Consider the following 15,663-nt stretch of genomic DNA (forward strand, 5'->3'; position numbering starts at 1 on the left):
ACACAGCAGCAAGAGGCATCACCAGGACCCTCGAGCCAATTCCCTGCTGCTGCAGGAGGATCTCACCATAAAACCTCCTTATTTTCAAAGTAGAAGGTAGTGCCAGGCCTTGCTGCTGTGTCTGATAAATAGGGCAGAGATTTTTTTCTCCCCAGTGTCTAGATAGAGAGAAGAAAGGCTGACTGTCACTAGTGACTAAAGTGAGGTAGGACAGGGCAGAGGGATTTGGGGGCAGCAGGAGGAGCTGAGGTGACATTTGGTGGCAGGTCTTGCAGCTTTGCTTTAAGACATTACTGCTGGCACCTGCCTGCCTCTCTATGAAGGAGCAGGTACATGGGCAATAGCTGCATCAGGCAGTTCAGTGGTATCAGCCAAAATGGCCTGGGAATGTAAGAGTGTGCTGAAAACCCAGACTGTCACTGGGGGCTGAGGCAATTGCACTTTGTTTTGGTTTGGTTTTGTTTTTTCCCTGGGCCTGGTACAAGGACAGTGTTTTCCAGCAGCACGATACAGCAGGCAGCCAGGAGCTGCGATGATGTAACCTGGCTGAGATCCACCATCGTTTGTGTAGGCAGCAGGGTGGTCGTCTGAGGCTGTCACCTGTATGCTACCTCTAGGCTAACACTTTCCTGGATAAACCACCTAATTTCCAGCCTATGTTTATCCATGGCAGTTTAACCAACTGCAGGGTAATAGTTGAATTCTCTGTCCCTTGCTGCTTAGGGAGAGCATCTGCTGCCTTATCAGTAGGAGGAGGAGGTCTCTGGTGGTGCCGAATATGGGGTATTTATTTCTGCTGGCTTACTGACAAGTTAAAGGAAAAATGGGCATGACCCAGGTTTTTCTCCAGTAGAACCTGATGACAAAACTGCCATTAATTTCAACAGGATTGAGTGCCTGCATTTGCCATTGATGCAAGGTAACGTATTTTTTCCTTCCTGGAAGGAGATGGCTCTAAAGCTTTAAGAGTTGAAGGCAGTGTGTTGAAGGGATTATGTTTTTGTCTTTTTCTGCTGTGGCTTGCAGAGTGAGGAGAGATTAGAAAGTGCTGAATAAGAAATCAGTGCTGAATGAAAAGTCACAATTGAATTTTGCCTGAATTCTGCATGTATTTTGGCTTGGATTTTGATCAGTGCAATAACTTAATGATGCTGCTCCAGTACTGCTGACTTTGGTTGCATTTATAATGGCTTCAAGGTGGGAAACAGGTGTCTGGGTACAGTCCATTGAGCAGAATGATGCACAGTCTTTCCAGTGCCACCGCACAAAAAGCAGTGCAGTGATTGTCCCTTTGCACGGAAGAATAGGTTCCATTTTGTGCTCGGTAGTGTCATTCTGTTCCCACCGTTCTTCATGATGGAGCTGTTGAAGTGGAATACTCCCTCAAGAAAGAGTAAATTGTTGTTACAATAATATGTTTACTTTTCTTTCCCCAAGAACCTAAAAACTTTTTCCAGACAAGTGAACCCCTCCTAAGCCAGGTAAGATAATTCAAGCCAAGGGCTTTTCTGATGAGATGGCTTGAGCAGCTGAACAAGGGACTCTGCGATTCCATGTCCCTGGTCTTTTCCCCCTTTATCCACAGCTTGCCTGCCTTGCCCCAAAGGTGTCTGGTGATGTTTCACTCCTCTCTCTGCCAAGTTCAAACTGATCCCTTCTGGCATGGTGGAAAGCACACCTTGCTTTCTGAGGTTTCCAAACTGGTTTTGACCTTCAGGCCTTTGGCAGGTTTTCTTGTTGGTTTGCATTTGTTTGTTTGTTTATTTGTTTTGGTTTTGTTACAGTGTACTGTGCTTTCTGAATTCCCCTGAAATAATTTTAAATGATGGACAGGCTTCAAATGGGTACAGGTTTTAGTCTAGCAAAGGAAAGGCTCTTGATTATAAAATTGGAAACTATAAAATTATAGGGGGAAAAAAAGTAAAATCAGGAAACACAAAGAATATCTTTGACATCAGACTTCTGCTACGAGCGTTGCTTCGTCTTTTCCTAAGTCTTTTCTGAGCTGCAGAGGCCAAGGGACTAAGTCAGCTGCACATTTGTTCCTCTGAGGTGCTGTGAAAGGGGATGCCTTTGCCCAGTTTTTCTTGGGATTATCAGCAAGCCCCTTGAGTACTGATGAAACTTCAAAACACCCACCACACCTTTCCCTTTCTTCGCTTCCCCATCTAATTTAGGAAGATGCCTTGTGCTGTGGCTTTGAATAGTATCCATGAGAAAGTAAATAAAGCATGGTATCAGGTTTGGTTTGGGGCCGAGTTTCGCCTGTGAGTGAATATTCCTTAATGCGTGGGTTTCTCTTTTTGGTTACGGTCAGTTGAGTTGCAGTTTCCATCCTCAACAAGGAGATTTACGATACTAGACTTTATGATGACTTCATAAATTATAAGTTACTTATTCATAACAAGTTGTTTCTGTACAACGTGCCTGTAGTTTCACAATTATTGATGTGGCTGTTTGGTTCCTGTGGAGGTCACGTAAGGGTATTAATGAGATATATGACTGGTTTGGTATTTAGGATGCCTTGTCTTAAACAGTTTCCTTAAACCATCCCTCCTCCCCCAGTGTGACTGCTCAAATCCTACATCTATGTTGCAGTTGGGTGGCTCATCCCTTGGTGATTTGGGGCATCTGTTCCATTTCGGCCAGGTGCTCCAGCTGTTTGCCTCATCGCTTGCCCCTGTGTAAAAGGACGGATGCCTCCACGGAGTAGGGGTACAGGAGGAGCTGGGTTGGTTTGCCACTTTCTTACCCATGTGTTCAGCTCTCTCTGGGTAGATGTTGAGGATGAAATAGGCTGAGGTGTTGGGCTGGTACCGCAGAGCTGGTCTCCATGCAGCCTGCCCATGGAAGGAAGATAGGAGATCTGGAGTCAATTTGGGAGTAAGGGTGGCAGAGATGAGAGAGGTGAGGACATAGTGATTGCATGGGGTTAGAGAGAGATCCCAGATCAAGTGGGGAGAAAGAGAAGGTGAACTCAGGGAAAGTACCAGGGGGTCTCTCAACTAGGAACACGTTTCCTGCGGACCATTGAGAGAAACCCAACAGCAGGAACAAAACCCCTCTTCCCACTGAGGTGGTTGAGGTGCCTTGGAGGGCTTCGCCAGCAGAGGTACCCACCTCGTCTTCCTCCCAGGGGAAAGGAGGGAAAAGCAGCGGCAGTTCAGTTCCAGTAGGGATGTGGTGAGCAACTCGGTGACCTGTTAACGCAAGATACCTGTGGCCAAAGAGGCTCTGCAGGAGCAGATGGAAATGGGGCAGAGCAGTAGCTGGGGGGAATGGGCTGGTTGCGGCCGCTCTGCCTGCCCTCAGTGCTGCGGCTGCGGGAAAGGTCAGGCAGAATGCGAGCCGGGCATTAAATTAAGCCTGTAAGGAGACACTCGGGGAACTTAAGATGGATTAACTTAAGGTGTAAAGTTTAAAGCGTATTATTATGAAGGAGGATTAAGCTAAACTGAGCTAATGACACCACTTTTGAATGCGTATCCACACAGCGGATTCAGAGCTTTACTTCCATGCCTTTTATTACTTAAATGTACTTACTTTCTTAAATGTCCCCATAAAGATACATGACCTTATATTCCAGATCTTCACATTCTCCATTTTCCATGTTGAGAAGTTTATATGCTGTGTCAGATGTAGAACTGGGTTTGGTTGGTTGGTTTTTGCCCTTTTTTTTTCTTAAATAAAAAAAAAAAAAAAAGGCAGGGGGAAGCAACATAAAAGTTTGTTTTCATTTTTCCCCATGGTGGTAATGGCATTTGTGATGACTTGATGGTATTTACTCTTAGATGAGGCATTTGGTAAGGAAGAAATAACTTTGTTCATGTTATGTTGACATGCCCTAATTTCTATGTGCCTCATCTCTTTTAATATATGAGCCATTTCTATTGCTTTATTTTGTTGTTACTCTCATGGTATTGGGATATCTGCGATGTCAGCATCTGACTTTTCCAAAAGCTCTGTACCCTCTTATTTTACACTGTGGGGGTTAAAAATCAAATGCAAAGTTGAATACTGTAAACTCCCACAAAATGCTTATCTTAGGTTAAACAGAGTCATGAATTAACTAACGTAATTTGTAGTTAGTAATAATTTGTAAATAAGTAATAAATCAACTGAATTGATTTTTCAGGAGGGAAACTGATTTGAAATTACAGGTTTGCTGTATGTTAAATAAACTACTTAGTAACTAGTTCTATGTATAATTTTATCTGACTACAAACAATGCCATCAGGTTTTCCTTGAGGGTGAACTAGAGATCAATACTTGTAAGTAGATAAAAGACTAAATATTTAAAAGACAGACAAAAAAAAAAAAACCCAACCAAAAAAACCCTGACTTTTACTAAAATCCTTCTATTTAGGCAATCATATAAAAGCAAAACAAATACAAAGAAAAACATAAGAGAGAAAAAGTAAAATGTCACAAAAAGTGCAATGCGATGTAAAAAAAAAAAAAAAAAAAAGGTTTTGAGTCAGGATACTTTTAGGTTAGCTGTTGCAGAGAGTGTTTTGCCACGCTGTTTAGTGAAAGTATGAGAAACCTGAGACAAAACCTCAAAATGTTTCAGTTTATTTTCTGTGGGGCTTGTGGTATCGGATGAAAGGTCTGATGCTTCTCATGTCTGTGGAGGTCAAACGCAGGCAGGGATGGTGGCAGCTGCTTTATGCTCTAAGGCTGGAGAAACTAACTTTGGTGTCCTGCAAAAGTAATAGTGGATATAATAGACTGTTCTTGTTTTGAATCCTGCTAGTCTTTAGCAGTCTGCGATATACCTTAAAATGTATTTTTTTAAATACAAATGTCCCTTATTAATCATGTGCCTTTCAACTTCAGTACGTATCCCTCTGAGCCTCCTGGGAGAGGTCAATTAGGAACCACCATTATCTGTGTCCTAGACCTGGATTTGGTAATTTTGGGAAGAGGGAGGGGAGCAGGACCAGCAGGAGGGAGATCACTCTCTGGGTTCTTTCAGGGTCTTTTTCCCCAGCTGTCTCTGGGTCAGCTCAGAGGTGCCTGCAGCCGTTTGGCCTGTGGGCAATAACAACCCATCAGGCAGGAGGACCTCAGTTTAGAGTGATGCCCCGAAGAGGGGTAGGCTGAGGCATGCAGTAGCCGAACGTGAAGGAGACCCCATCCCTGGCATACTCGGTCACCCATGCTAAGGGCACATCCAAACACCAGGAGAGATCCAGGTGCTGTTGTGCTGGGTTGGCCGCAAGCCTTGGATGCTGGCCACCAACCTGAGGCAGACCCGGGGCTGGGGCGGGACCCCCGGTACAGCAGCTTCAGAAATGCCCATTTGTGTGCATCTGACATCTTTTAATTCTGCAAATCCTTTTCTGTTTCACCTGATCCCAGTTACTCAGGGTCACTCCGTGTGCGTTCATAGCACGCGACTGGCATTGAGTGTGCAAGTGGCATCTGTAAGTCCTCTGCAGCGTGCGACCCGGGCTTGTGTGCTCGTGGCTGCATGCGTCCAGCAGCGGAGGCTGCTCTTCTCAAACAGAGGGCCAAGTGGTATTTCAGTCACCATCCAAAGTATTCGAATACTATTTTCTTCTATTTGTTTTCTTCCCTGCAGTCCATGATGCATAATAAAAATAAATAAACATGGCATTACTACTACTATTAAATTTAAAAAAAAAAAAAGAAGCTGGAAGTTCTTAGTCTCAAGAAGAGGGTGGAGTGGGGGAAAAGTGCAGAGCCCATATAACAATGGGGAGTCTGCTTTATTAGTATTAGGGAGGAAAATAAAATCTGCTCTGGCAGTAGTGAAATAAAACACCAGGAAGATTACGTCAGTTTTTGTTTGCACACAGTATGATTCTTCTCTTTCACCAGCCAATTTGTATATTTGAAAAGGCAGTTGCTTGGTTAAAATAATTAGCTGAACTTCATCCAATTCCCCAATTATGTGAAAAAATGTTTGAAGAAATATAGACAATTGTTGTTGAGCAATTAAAAAAAAAAAAGTAGTGGTCACTGAACAATTATAGCGCCTTGTCTAAATACCCACATATATATCGTAGTTTCAAAATGAGACAGGCAATTCTCAGTGACTCTTTGTTGTAGCTGTTGTGGTTTGGGATAGTGGCTTTAGAAATATAGCAAAATCCTAGCTAATTCTGACTGAAATTTGTGCAGGACAGGTTAGCCTGGGGTTGCCTCAGAGAAGAGAGATAGGGTCTGCAGCTAAATGTATCAAAGGATATTTAAAGAAAAAAAGAGTAAACTGGATACAAGTCATGTATCCTTATTATTTTATGATTTAACAGGCAAAAATCTCTATTAATGAATGAGACTGTCTTATATACTCCTTTATTCCAGACTATTTTAGATTATTATTTTGGGAAAAAACATACAGAATTTTTGAATATTTCAGAGAATATTTCAGAATAAGAGACCATTGCAACAATTTGACTAAGAATTCCCTGTAGGAGGTCCAGTGTAGTATATTAACAAGAATTTCAGCAACTGGGAAGTCATTTCTCCTTGTTGTTCCTACACTTTCATCCTTGGAACTAGACCTGTTGCATTTTGAGGAAAAATTTTAGACTGGATATTAGGAAATTTTACTTCACTGAAAGGGTTATGAAGCATTGGAACAGGCTGCCCAGGGAAGTGGTTGAGTCGCCATCCCTGGAGGTATTTAAAAGACGTTTGGATGAGGTGCTTAGGGACATGGTATAGTGGTGGTCTTGGTAGCATTAGGTTAACAGTTGGACTTGATGATCTTAAAGGTCTTTTCCAACGTATATGATTCTGTGATTCTGTGAAAAGCAGTAATCAGAGATTTTTGAAATGGAGGTTACTTGGGAAGGATGCATAAGTGCTGCTGGCTGAGGCAGTGGTCATCCCAATCGTTTCTTAACTTCAGACACCTCAGTAGACGTAAAGGCGGTAATATGAAGTCATGCATTTTATTTTATTTTTGTTAAATGACTTCCCCATTTTCCAGACCTGCCAGCGTATTTTTACGGGACTGTTATTCAGGATGAGAAGAGTCAAGATGTCTGCTGGCACGGTGGAAATCCCTGATCCCCAGGCCCTGCTGGCTTGTGGACCTGACCGTGCACAGTGGGCAGCAGCGCTCCTTGCCATGGGTTTTCCTGTTATCCGTGGCTGCAGGCAGCCTTGGAGGCTGCTGGGCTGGGGCCAGGGCTGACCGCCCCAAGTGGTGCGGGCTGCAGGTGTGAGGCTGTCAGTCCTCCTTGGCCATCCTTTCCCCCAGCTCATCTCTGCACCAGACACTTCTGAAACGCGTTTCCACCTGTACGTCAACCGATGGGGGATGTATCATTTAAAACGTGCATGCAACGGGTTTAGCTTCCCCTATTGCACCAGTTCTGACCCCTCCAGCAGGCTCATTTCCATCAGCCAGAGCAGAGCTGAACAAGCGCTGACAATTCAAACACATTTTAAAACATTTTTGCCAGTTCATTAACATCGTCACTGTATAAAACTCAAATTACATTTGTTTTTGTTTCTTTTAGCGGGATGGATGTTAATGCTGCCTGTAGTCTGCTGGGTAGTGAAGTGAACTCAGCCATCCATTGCAGATGGCGTAGGAGTTGAGCAAGGCGATGCCCAGGTCCCCCAAAGCTCACAGGCAGTGGGTTTTTCTGCCATCCCGGGAGCACGGGGACCAGGCAGCCCTCCGGGGCTGGCAGGGCTCCAGCTTCATCTCCGTAGTCCCCAGCTCCCTTACTTAACCTGGACTTTGCAGCTGCGGTGTGTCTTACTGCTGCCCTCTGCGCGATCAGTGCTTGGTTTCCAGGTCACACCTCGCTTTCCTCATACGTGGGCTGCCCCGTGCACGTTGCACTTTCCCGTATTTATCCTCTGGATTTTTTTTCCTTCTCTTTGCAGGGAACGGATGCGCCAGTCTGCTATGTTTGAACTGTGCCAGGGGATGCACCAGATCAGTCTGCAGTTTTTTCGCTTGCAGCTTAGCTTTGAGGAGTACACTATAATGAAAGTCTTGCTGTTGTTAAGCACAGGTAAGTTAGATTCACGGTTACATGGGAATACTTGAAAATATTCCAATTCACAAAGAGGTGCAATGATTTTAACTAATGTGACAAGAGAGCCAAACTGTTTCCATCAGGGCTGCAGGAATAAGCCTGGTTTTATCTCTTGGGGTTTATCTGCAGATCTCACTCTCCGTTAGCATGGGAACTGTCTCTGCAGTTTGAATGTGTCATGTGTATTGGAAGGACGGGAGTGGCCGGGCAAGGGGCATTGGCCGCCCTCTCTGTACGGGAACCGCTCAAGCTGGCCAGGCGTGCCAAGAAAGTGCAGCAGCTTTGGGCATTGGAGAGAAATCCCCACTCAACACTCAAAGCCACCAGTTTGGGTGACTTAACGTCACCTTCAAGATCAAAAGATGTATGTTGCCTGTACTGCAAAATGGTTAATTTTCCAATGCCAAGTGAATTGAGAATGGTAAGCCCTTTTACAGGGCTCTGAAAGTTTAATAAATGACAGTGCACGCTTTATTTTTCTCTCGAGCGTCATGCTTTGAGTTTTCTTAAGATACAAAATTACATCTTGGTGTTTGTTACAGCACTGTGTAGTAATTAGCAGATCTCTTGATCTTATCTTACTGAAAATACTGAAAAACTCCTGTCCCAGAACAATTGTATAAATACACAGGCAGTTTGTACATTACTTTTCCATCAGTCTTGATGAAAAAGCTAATTACCTGTAAACAGACTTTCTTCTATATAATCATGCTCCTTTTTGTGGGATCCACTCGGTGACGTCATGATGAGATAACGCATTAGCTCGATTGGTGGGCATTCGTGATGTCACTTCAGTGAACTCACCGGGCAAGAATTCCCCCAGCAGAAGGAGGCTGGATGTGGGGGCATTGCGCAGGGAGAGGCGGAGCAGGAGATCAAAGGGGCTGCTGCGCTTATTCTGGCTTTCACTTGCAAGCTGTTGGCAGCAGGACACACGCTGGAGGCTGCCAGGGCCGGGGGCTGCCCGGGCTCGTGCTGCACAGAGTGTCTCCCATTCGGCGGCAAGCGGAGCCCAGCGCACCCTTTGAGATCTTGCTGTCTTCTCCCATCACCCCATCTTCTGCCCCAGCAAGCTGAGAGAAGAAAGGAATGGCACGCAACAGGGGTTAGTTGCGCAGCACTGGAAGGCAGTTATCGCCGAAACCACTAAAGGACGCCAGAGCGGGCTGATGCAGCAGCAGATTTAGACGCCCAGGAGCCTCCCGAGTCCCCAGCCATGGCTTGGGCACGTTGGCCGCAGGCAGAGTTAGGTGCCTATGAAGGGATTTGCAGCATCCAGCAGAGCTGAGTGGCAGCCCCTTCAGGCGAGGTGGTGGGACGGGCACTTTCTCCCTGTCTGCGGTGCCTTTCATTCAGACCTCGCCCGTCCCACCCAGCTGGTAGCTCTGTGGTTTAAAGTACTTGCCTTTGAAGGAGGACGTGAGGCTGGAGGGGATTTGGAGCCACTAACAGAAACCTCCTGGGGCTGTAAGTTTTTTGGGCTCAGCTGTCTGTCTCCCTCCCTCCCGTTGAAGCCGTTCCAGCTCCCCAGGACAGGGAGAGATGCCGCCAGTTTGGGAGTGCTTTGTGTCCCAGCCTGTGGGGTCTGACCCCCGGGTCCCACTCCACCGAGGGTTCAGGAGATGGTCTGCTGGTGAAACTGGGACTGTGGGGAGCTGATATGCTCCGGGGTAGCCCTGGGGGTTAAATGGGCTTTTTTGAAGGTTGTCACTCATGGTCTTTCCAGAAGCAACTAGCAGTGCTTAACATGGATGTGCTTGGGGGGGGTCTAGCTCCCAAAATGTTCTCGAGAGTGTCTGGACTGGAGATCTGGCTCTGCTACTTTTTAATCAGCCCTAAAAGGGGAGAATCTTTAGAAAAAGAGGCTAAAGGCATTCTAAAAACATAGCAAAATTTCTTTAAGCTAGGTATTTATTATTCTACCCTTCTGAGAGTGTTAACTAATGACTTGAGTTATTGTGAGAATCTGCTAGGCGAGATTAGACTGGCCAATTAACTTCAGCTAGCTGGGTCCCTTTGAAACGCACACCACAATCACTAGAAAACCTACTAAAAATAGTTTGTTTGGGGAGAATCGGGATATTTACATTAGAGAGAGGAGAGTGAAATGGAAATGAAGACAGTGATAAAACCCAGAAAGTGTCATGTGAAGGGCAGCAAACCTGGTTTCGAATGATTGCACCTTGATACAACCTTATGACAGAAAACACCAGGTTTGTTTTCATTTAAAATTTTTTATTGAATCGTGTGATGAGCAGAGTACAAGTTATTCTGAAACTTTCATGATGACCACATCAAGGAAGTTTCACTCCATTTACATGTGGAAGAAACCACACATTACAACTCAATTGTTTTCTTGCTTTCCACAGACTGTAGATTTTGGGAGCTTGCCAAAAGCATTGCTGCATTTAATAAGTAAAATCAGAAACACTGGGCAAACCTCCAGAATTTCATGTTTTGCTTGAGTTCTCTTTATTTGTGGTCTTTCTTTCTTTCTTTCTTAATAATCTGGCTGGGGTGATGGTATAATAATTTTCAGACAGAACAGTAAAATGCATAGTAGTAGACAAAGAAAGAGTGGCTCTAACAGTTGTTAAGCAGCATGTAGGAATACAGGCCTGTAAATATTAAAGGAACTGTAAAGCCTGTGCATTTTGTGCAAGGACCACAGTATGCTCTGATGGCTTTACTCATCTTGATTGGTGTCTCCGTATTCATTCAGCTTGAACTGAATTTGTACATCTGTTCCAGATAGTTTCTTCTATCTGTCAGCTGACTGACTGAGAGATTTGGCATCTAGAATTTAAAAATTAAATATTATGTTTATGTAATATATAATACTTACCGAATGGTAGGCAGGTTGGTGCGTTACCTCCTAGACTTTTTCTAAAGATTCCTCCTTGTGCCCCCTTCCAGCACCTGATGGTCACAAGTCCTTGCTGCTCATGTGGTGGTAGAGCTCCTCCTTGTTTTCCATTGCTAAATTGCTCTGGTAGATACTGGTGATAGAAGATACTGGTGCTTTTTCTTAAAGCTTCTACTCTGGAGCCATTTGGGTGGTTGTTACATGCTTATGATGTGATTGCAGTGGGATAGAAGGCAGTTCACGGGATTTCAAAGGGAAGGGAACAGATGAACAAGACATTTCTGTCAAGATGTTAAGTCAGGGTAAGCTAAATTGGAATATCACCTTTTTTTTCTTTCCTTTTTTAACAAATAACTTCCCATTTAGCTTGCTCTGACATAGATTTCTGGCTTGCTTGGAAAATAAACTCACTCCTGTACAGTGTAGTATTTTATTTTCCTTCTGTGGACTAGCATTAAGAGATGCAGAGTAGAAAAATATTTGATGGTTAAACAGTATTCAACCAATCCAGGTGTTAAAACACCAGAACATTTTGTGTAATGTTGTTAATAACCTCCTTGGGGTTTTCCTAGAGATCTGATCCTATAAGCCATTCCTGTTTGGGGCAGAACCTGTTGGAGTGCAAGGGTATTTGCTTTTGTAATTAGCCTTGTTGATAATCAGTCACAGTAAAAAAGTATCAGAAAACTCTACTTTTAGCCCATTTGTGAAATGATCCTTCTGGCAGATGGGAACTTCAATAGGACACTAGAAATACTTGAAACAGTATGTCGTGGTCAAACACTGGGTCAGGATGCCTGTTTGGAAAATAGTATTCTGTTTCATGCAGAATAATGGCTCTGTTTGTTCTAGGTGTTATGCAGATGTTTACTAACATTCAAAGAAATTTTAGATGTTACTTGATGCCATAAAAATGTGTCACTTGGTCTAGCATTTCTGCACATAACAGCTGTAATTCTGTACCTTCCCCTCCTCTGCCAAGTGTGGGGAATCATTCAAGAATGATAAATCACCTCTTCAACTTCTAAAAAAATATCCTTGATCTATCTGCCTTTTTGTGTGTGTGTGTGTTTGGGTTGTATTAAAAACAGTTTCAGCATGAGGTTAGCATGTGTTGTATTTCTGAGATGTTATCTTGTCCTCTGCCACAGCTTCTGCAATCACAGATCTGGAGAGGATGCTTGAATCACTTGAAAAATTGTATGATGTTGTTGATTCCTTACCAATGTCTGTTAAATTATGGACTTTGCTTAAAGGTTTAATTCTTCATCCATTAACTAGTGTAACTTTTTAAGTATGCACATCAAAAGAATAAGCAATACAGTTAATATTAATATAAGACTGTCTTTTCAATGACAGTTCCCAAGGATGGTCTCAAAAGCCAAGCTGCATTTGAAGAAATGAGGGCAAATTACATTAAAGAACTAAAGAAGATGGTAACTAAATGTCCAAGTAACTCTGGGCAAAGCTGGCAGAGATTCTACCAACTGACTAAACTTCTTGACTCCATGCATGATGTAAGTATAACTCCTCAGGGAGTGGAGACAAGTTAAGCAAAAATCTCTCAGTTAAGGTAAACCAGTAGTCTTTAATTGTGTTAACTAACAGGGAGAAAAAAAAGAAATTCTTTTTAAAGGAACATCTGAGAGAAGTTGTTAGACGAATTTAAGGACAACTGCCAAGTAAAATAAGAAAATATAAGTCATTAAGGGCTGGGTCCTGCTGCCTTCTCCTATGTTAAATGGTAGTGTGTTCCTCCAACGATTCACTTAAGGTCAGTAGAGCTATTAGTGGGGTCAGAGGCTCTTCAGCAGGAGAAGCGATGTTAGCTGTGACCCTAAGTTAGACACAGCACGAGTGCGCCACGCAGAGTATCCCGTGAGTCGCTTCTCAATGAAAGGTGCCAGATTAGTGTTGTGCATCTAACGTGCCTGATGTGCTAATAAGTGTTGAATTAATTTGGTGATCTTTTACAGCTGGGATTGTAATAATGATGACTTGAAAAGGTGTATTAAGACCTTGGAGCTATCTTGGGTATTTGAAGCTTTATTTGAGCTTTTCAAGTACAAGATTCGCTGTATTGTTAGGTTATTTCTACCGCCTGTCTCATTCCAGTGCGAGGTGTTTGTTTTACGGGCGTCAGGTGTGAGATGTGATGAATGACATGGGAAACGAAAAGTTTAGTCCCAAAACACCCAGGCTGCTGGTGCCTCAGCCCAGAGTGACTCTGAAGGGTGGTGGTAGGTGCCTAGTGCATGAGACCAGCTTGCGATTTCAGAAGGGGTATCCGTAACGTTGAGCTGTTCAGTTGGGAGCAACCCGGTTCTAGCCAGTAAAATGGTAAGTGCAGAGATTTACCTCTCCAGATGCTTTGAGCAGCAGCGGGGGTGTATCTCCATGCTCTCCGTAACGGAGCCTGGAGTCCCCACAGAGGAAGCCAGTGACCCAGCCGTAATGGTCTCCTCAACCTGAGGGGTTTTCCCCAGTGCCCCCTGAGAGTGCCCTGGGCACCAGCCCCTTGCCTGGGGCCAGCAGGGCTGGCGCCCATCTTCTCTGAAGCCGCACCACAGTGCAGCAAGCGACGGGAGACTCGTGGGGCCAGTGGGAGCGACCTTTAGTCATGTTTGGGGACAAGAGAGGAGGGGTCCCATGAGCAGAGGCTGACGCCCAGCAGCACGTGCTCATCACCTCCCAGTAAAAACTGGTAAACTGCAGCAAAGGAGAAAACGGTCCTACTCCATCCTGGGTGGGCAGGGAAGTAACTTTGCTGCGTGAAGAACCTACAGCACTTGCTTTCAGAGCCTGCATGTAAATGTACTTCTTTGTACTCGACTTAAATTTCCGTTTTTTAGAGACAGTACAGTACAGTGCACTTCAGGTCAAATCTGTATTAGAGCCTGAGGTCTGTTTACAGAATGTACATATGGAATTATTTTTCAAATATTGTTCTGTTGTTCATTAAAACATTGCAAATCTTAGTGGGAGGCAGGGAGAGTATTATTAGTACTGCAGTAATAGCTCATTCTTCAGAGATCGGGTTTCACTTGCTCCGTGCCAGCAAAGGAAGTTGTAGTGTTTTAGTGGAAAGAAAGGGGATGGGTGATAAAATCATTTGCAAGATATTCACATCTGAACCTCAGGGCAGCATAACAAACCCCTGCATTTATGGAGTTTTCTAATCCTCTTCAGAATAGGCAGTGTCTATGATTTGTTATTTAAATGGGTGTGTTAGCGTGGTTAAGGTGACTGGATGACAGACACACTTACTGAGAATGCTACCGTGTCCTACAGACATTTTCCAAAACACAGCATTAACCACTGGGAGCTGAACTAACCAGAGGAAGCAGACTGCTCTTGCATTTTATTTAATTTTTAATTAAGCTATTTTTACATTACTTTTGTTTTAATAGAGCACTTTCTTACAAAGGACTTTTTAAAGAAAGTCCCATTGTCAGCATTCTCTGTTAAAAAGGCCGGTTGTCTGCACAACAGTGCTTCCTTTCAGAGATGATATTGGAGACTTGTTCAACAAAGGCATTTGTTTATTTTTTCTCTTTAAAACTGATTTTTTTGTTTTTGAAATCCATCAGAATAAATTTAGAGTGGTGATAATATTAATGAGAAGTGAGAATTATTCTTCTCCCCCCACTGCCTGCTAGTGCATAATTTCTCCGTTCTATCAATGTAAATGCAAATTTTCTGCTCAGTTCCTTAGTATAGGAGGAACACTTTTTCAGCTGTCACCTATGTATTTTTAACTTACTCCATTATAATTTTAGAGGATCAGAATATATTTGGTGCTGAGCAGTCTAACTGGAGCCCAATGTTTACATGCTGCTGTAGCCACAGCATTGGCATTTGCAGCGCAAGCCTGAAGGGACTTGTGCAGAATTCGTGCTTATTCAGCCCTCCTGCTGCCTCCAGCTTTTCCATCAGAGCAAAGCAGCATCTCGTCATTCGTGGAGTCCGCTTTACCTGAGTGTAGCGATAAACAATTAAAAAAATACTGCTCCTTTGCACCTTCACTCTTGCTTTCATCGGCCTCATTTTTAAGTAGTCTTGCTGAGGACTACGTGAAATAAAGCACATGGGAATATCAAATTGCAGTCTGCTTGGCTTACATAATATGAGGAAGAAAAAAAACCCAAACGATGGTTTTACATTGCTAGGTATACTAAATCAGTCATCCACACACTGAACATATGTGCAGGTAGAAAAGTGCCGAGGCAAGGAAAAAAAAACTTTTCAAGAAGGGCCAGGTAGGCACTTAGTATTTGAAAAAATCAGCAACTTTATTTAATGATCCATAAAGCCTCAAAGCACCAAAAGTGCAACTAAAAAATAAGAGATCGAAACCCATCCCGAGCAGACAAGATAAATGGTTCTGCGCACGTGCGTGCGCACACCTGTACTCGGCCTTAGGAGCATGCCTGCAGGCCGCCGTGTAGTTTGCATCACTGCTGCCGTGCACCAAAATGCTCTTTATTTGCATGATGCTGTGTGGAAGCAGGGGTTGCTGATACAGCAGGCGCTGGCTGACAGCCTCAGCCTGGTTACACAGCGCACCCTTCCTCTCCCTCGGCATGAGATGACAGAGAGGAGTAGGTTGTTGCCATTTACACGCTATTGTGCTATGGCTCAGCCTTGCTTGAGTGGATGGACCCCAGTGCGGGTATCTTCTGGGAGCGTTGAGGGCAGCAACATAATCAACATACTTCCTTCTTGTAGGGATTGTATTTCTGCTGTTGCGGCTGGCCTGCGTGCATC

General features: G+C 44.0%; 1 protein-coding gene across 6 annotated transcripts in view; it reads left to right on the top strand.

The window, feature by feature from the left end:
* NR3C2 (nuclear receptor subfamily 3 group C member 2) overlaps positions 1–15,663 on the top strand; it is a 219,030-nt gene that overhangs the window by 192,413 nt on the left and 10,954 nt on the right. For 5 of the 6 annotated variants that reach the window (XR_012775620.1, XM_075500932.1, XM_075500933.1 and 2 more), the window contains 2 exons: positions 7,876–8,006; positions 12,256–12,413. Coding sequence is in view for 5 of the 6 variants with exons in the window: in XM_075500932.1 (XP_075357047.1) it covers positions 7,876–8,006; positions 12,256–12,413 (289 nt within the window). In the remaining variant the exon portion in view is untranslated. The remainder of the gene's footprint in view (positions 1–7,875; positions 8,007–12,255; positions 12,414–15,663) is intronic. The other variant, XM_075500936.1, reaches the window with a different exon arrangement.

Source organism: Mycteria americana, chromosome 4 (assembly GCF_035582795.1).
Source record: "Mycteria americana isolate JAX WOST 10 ecotype Jacksonville Zoo and Gardens chromosome 4, USCA_MyAme_1.0, whole genome shotgun sequence".
NCBI classification, from domain to species: Eukaryota; Metazoa; Chordata; class Aves; order Ciconiiformes; family Ciconiidae; genus Mycteria; species Mycteria americana.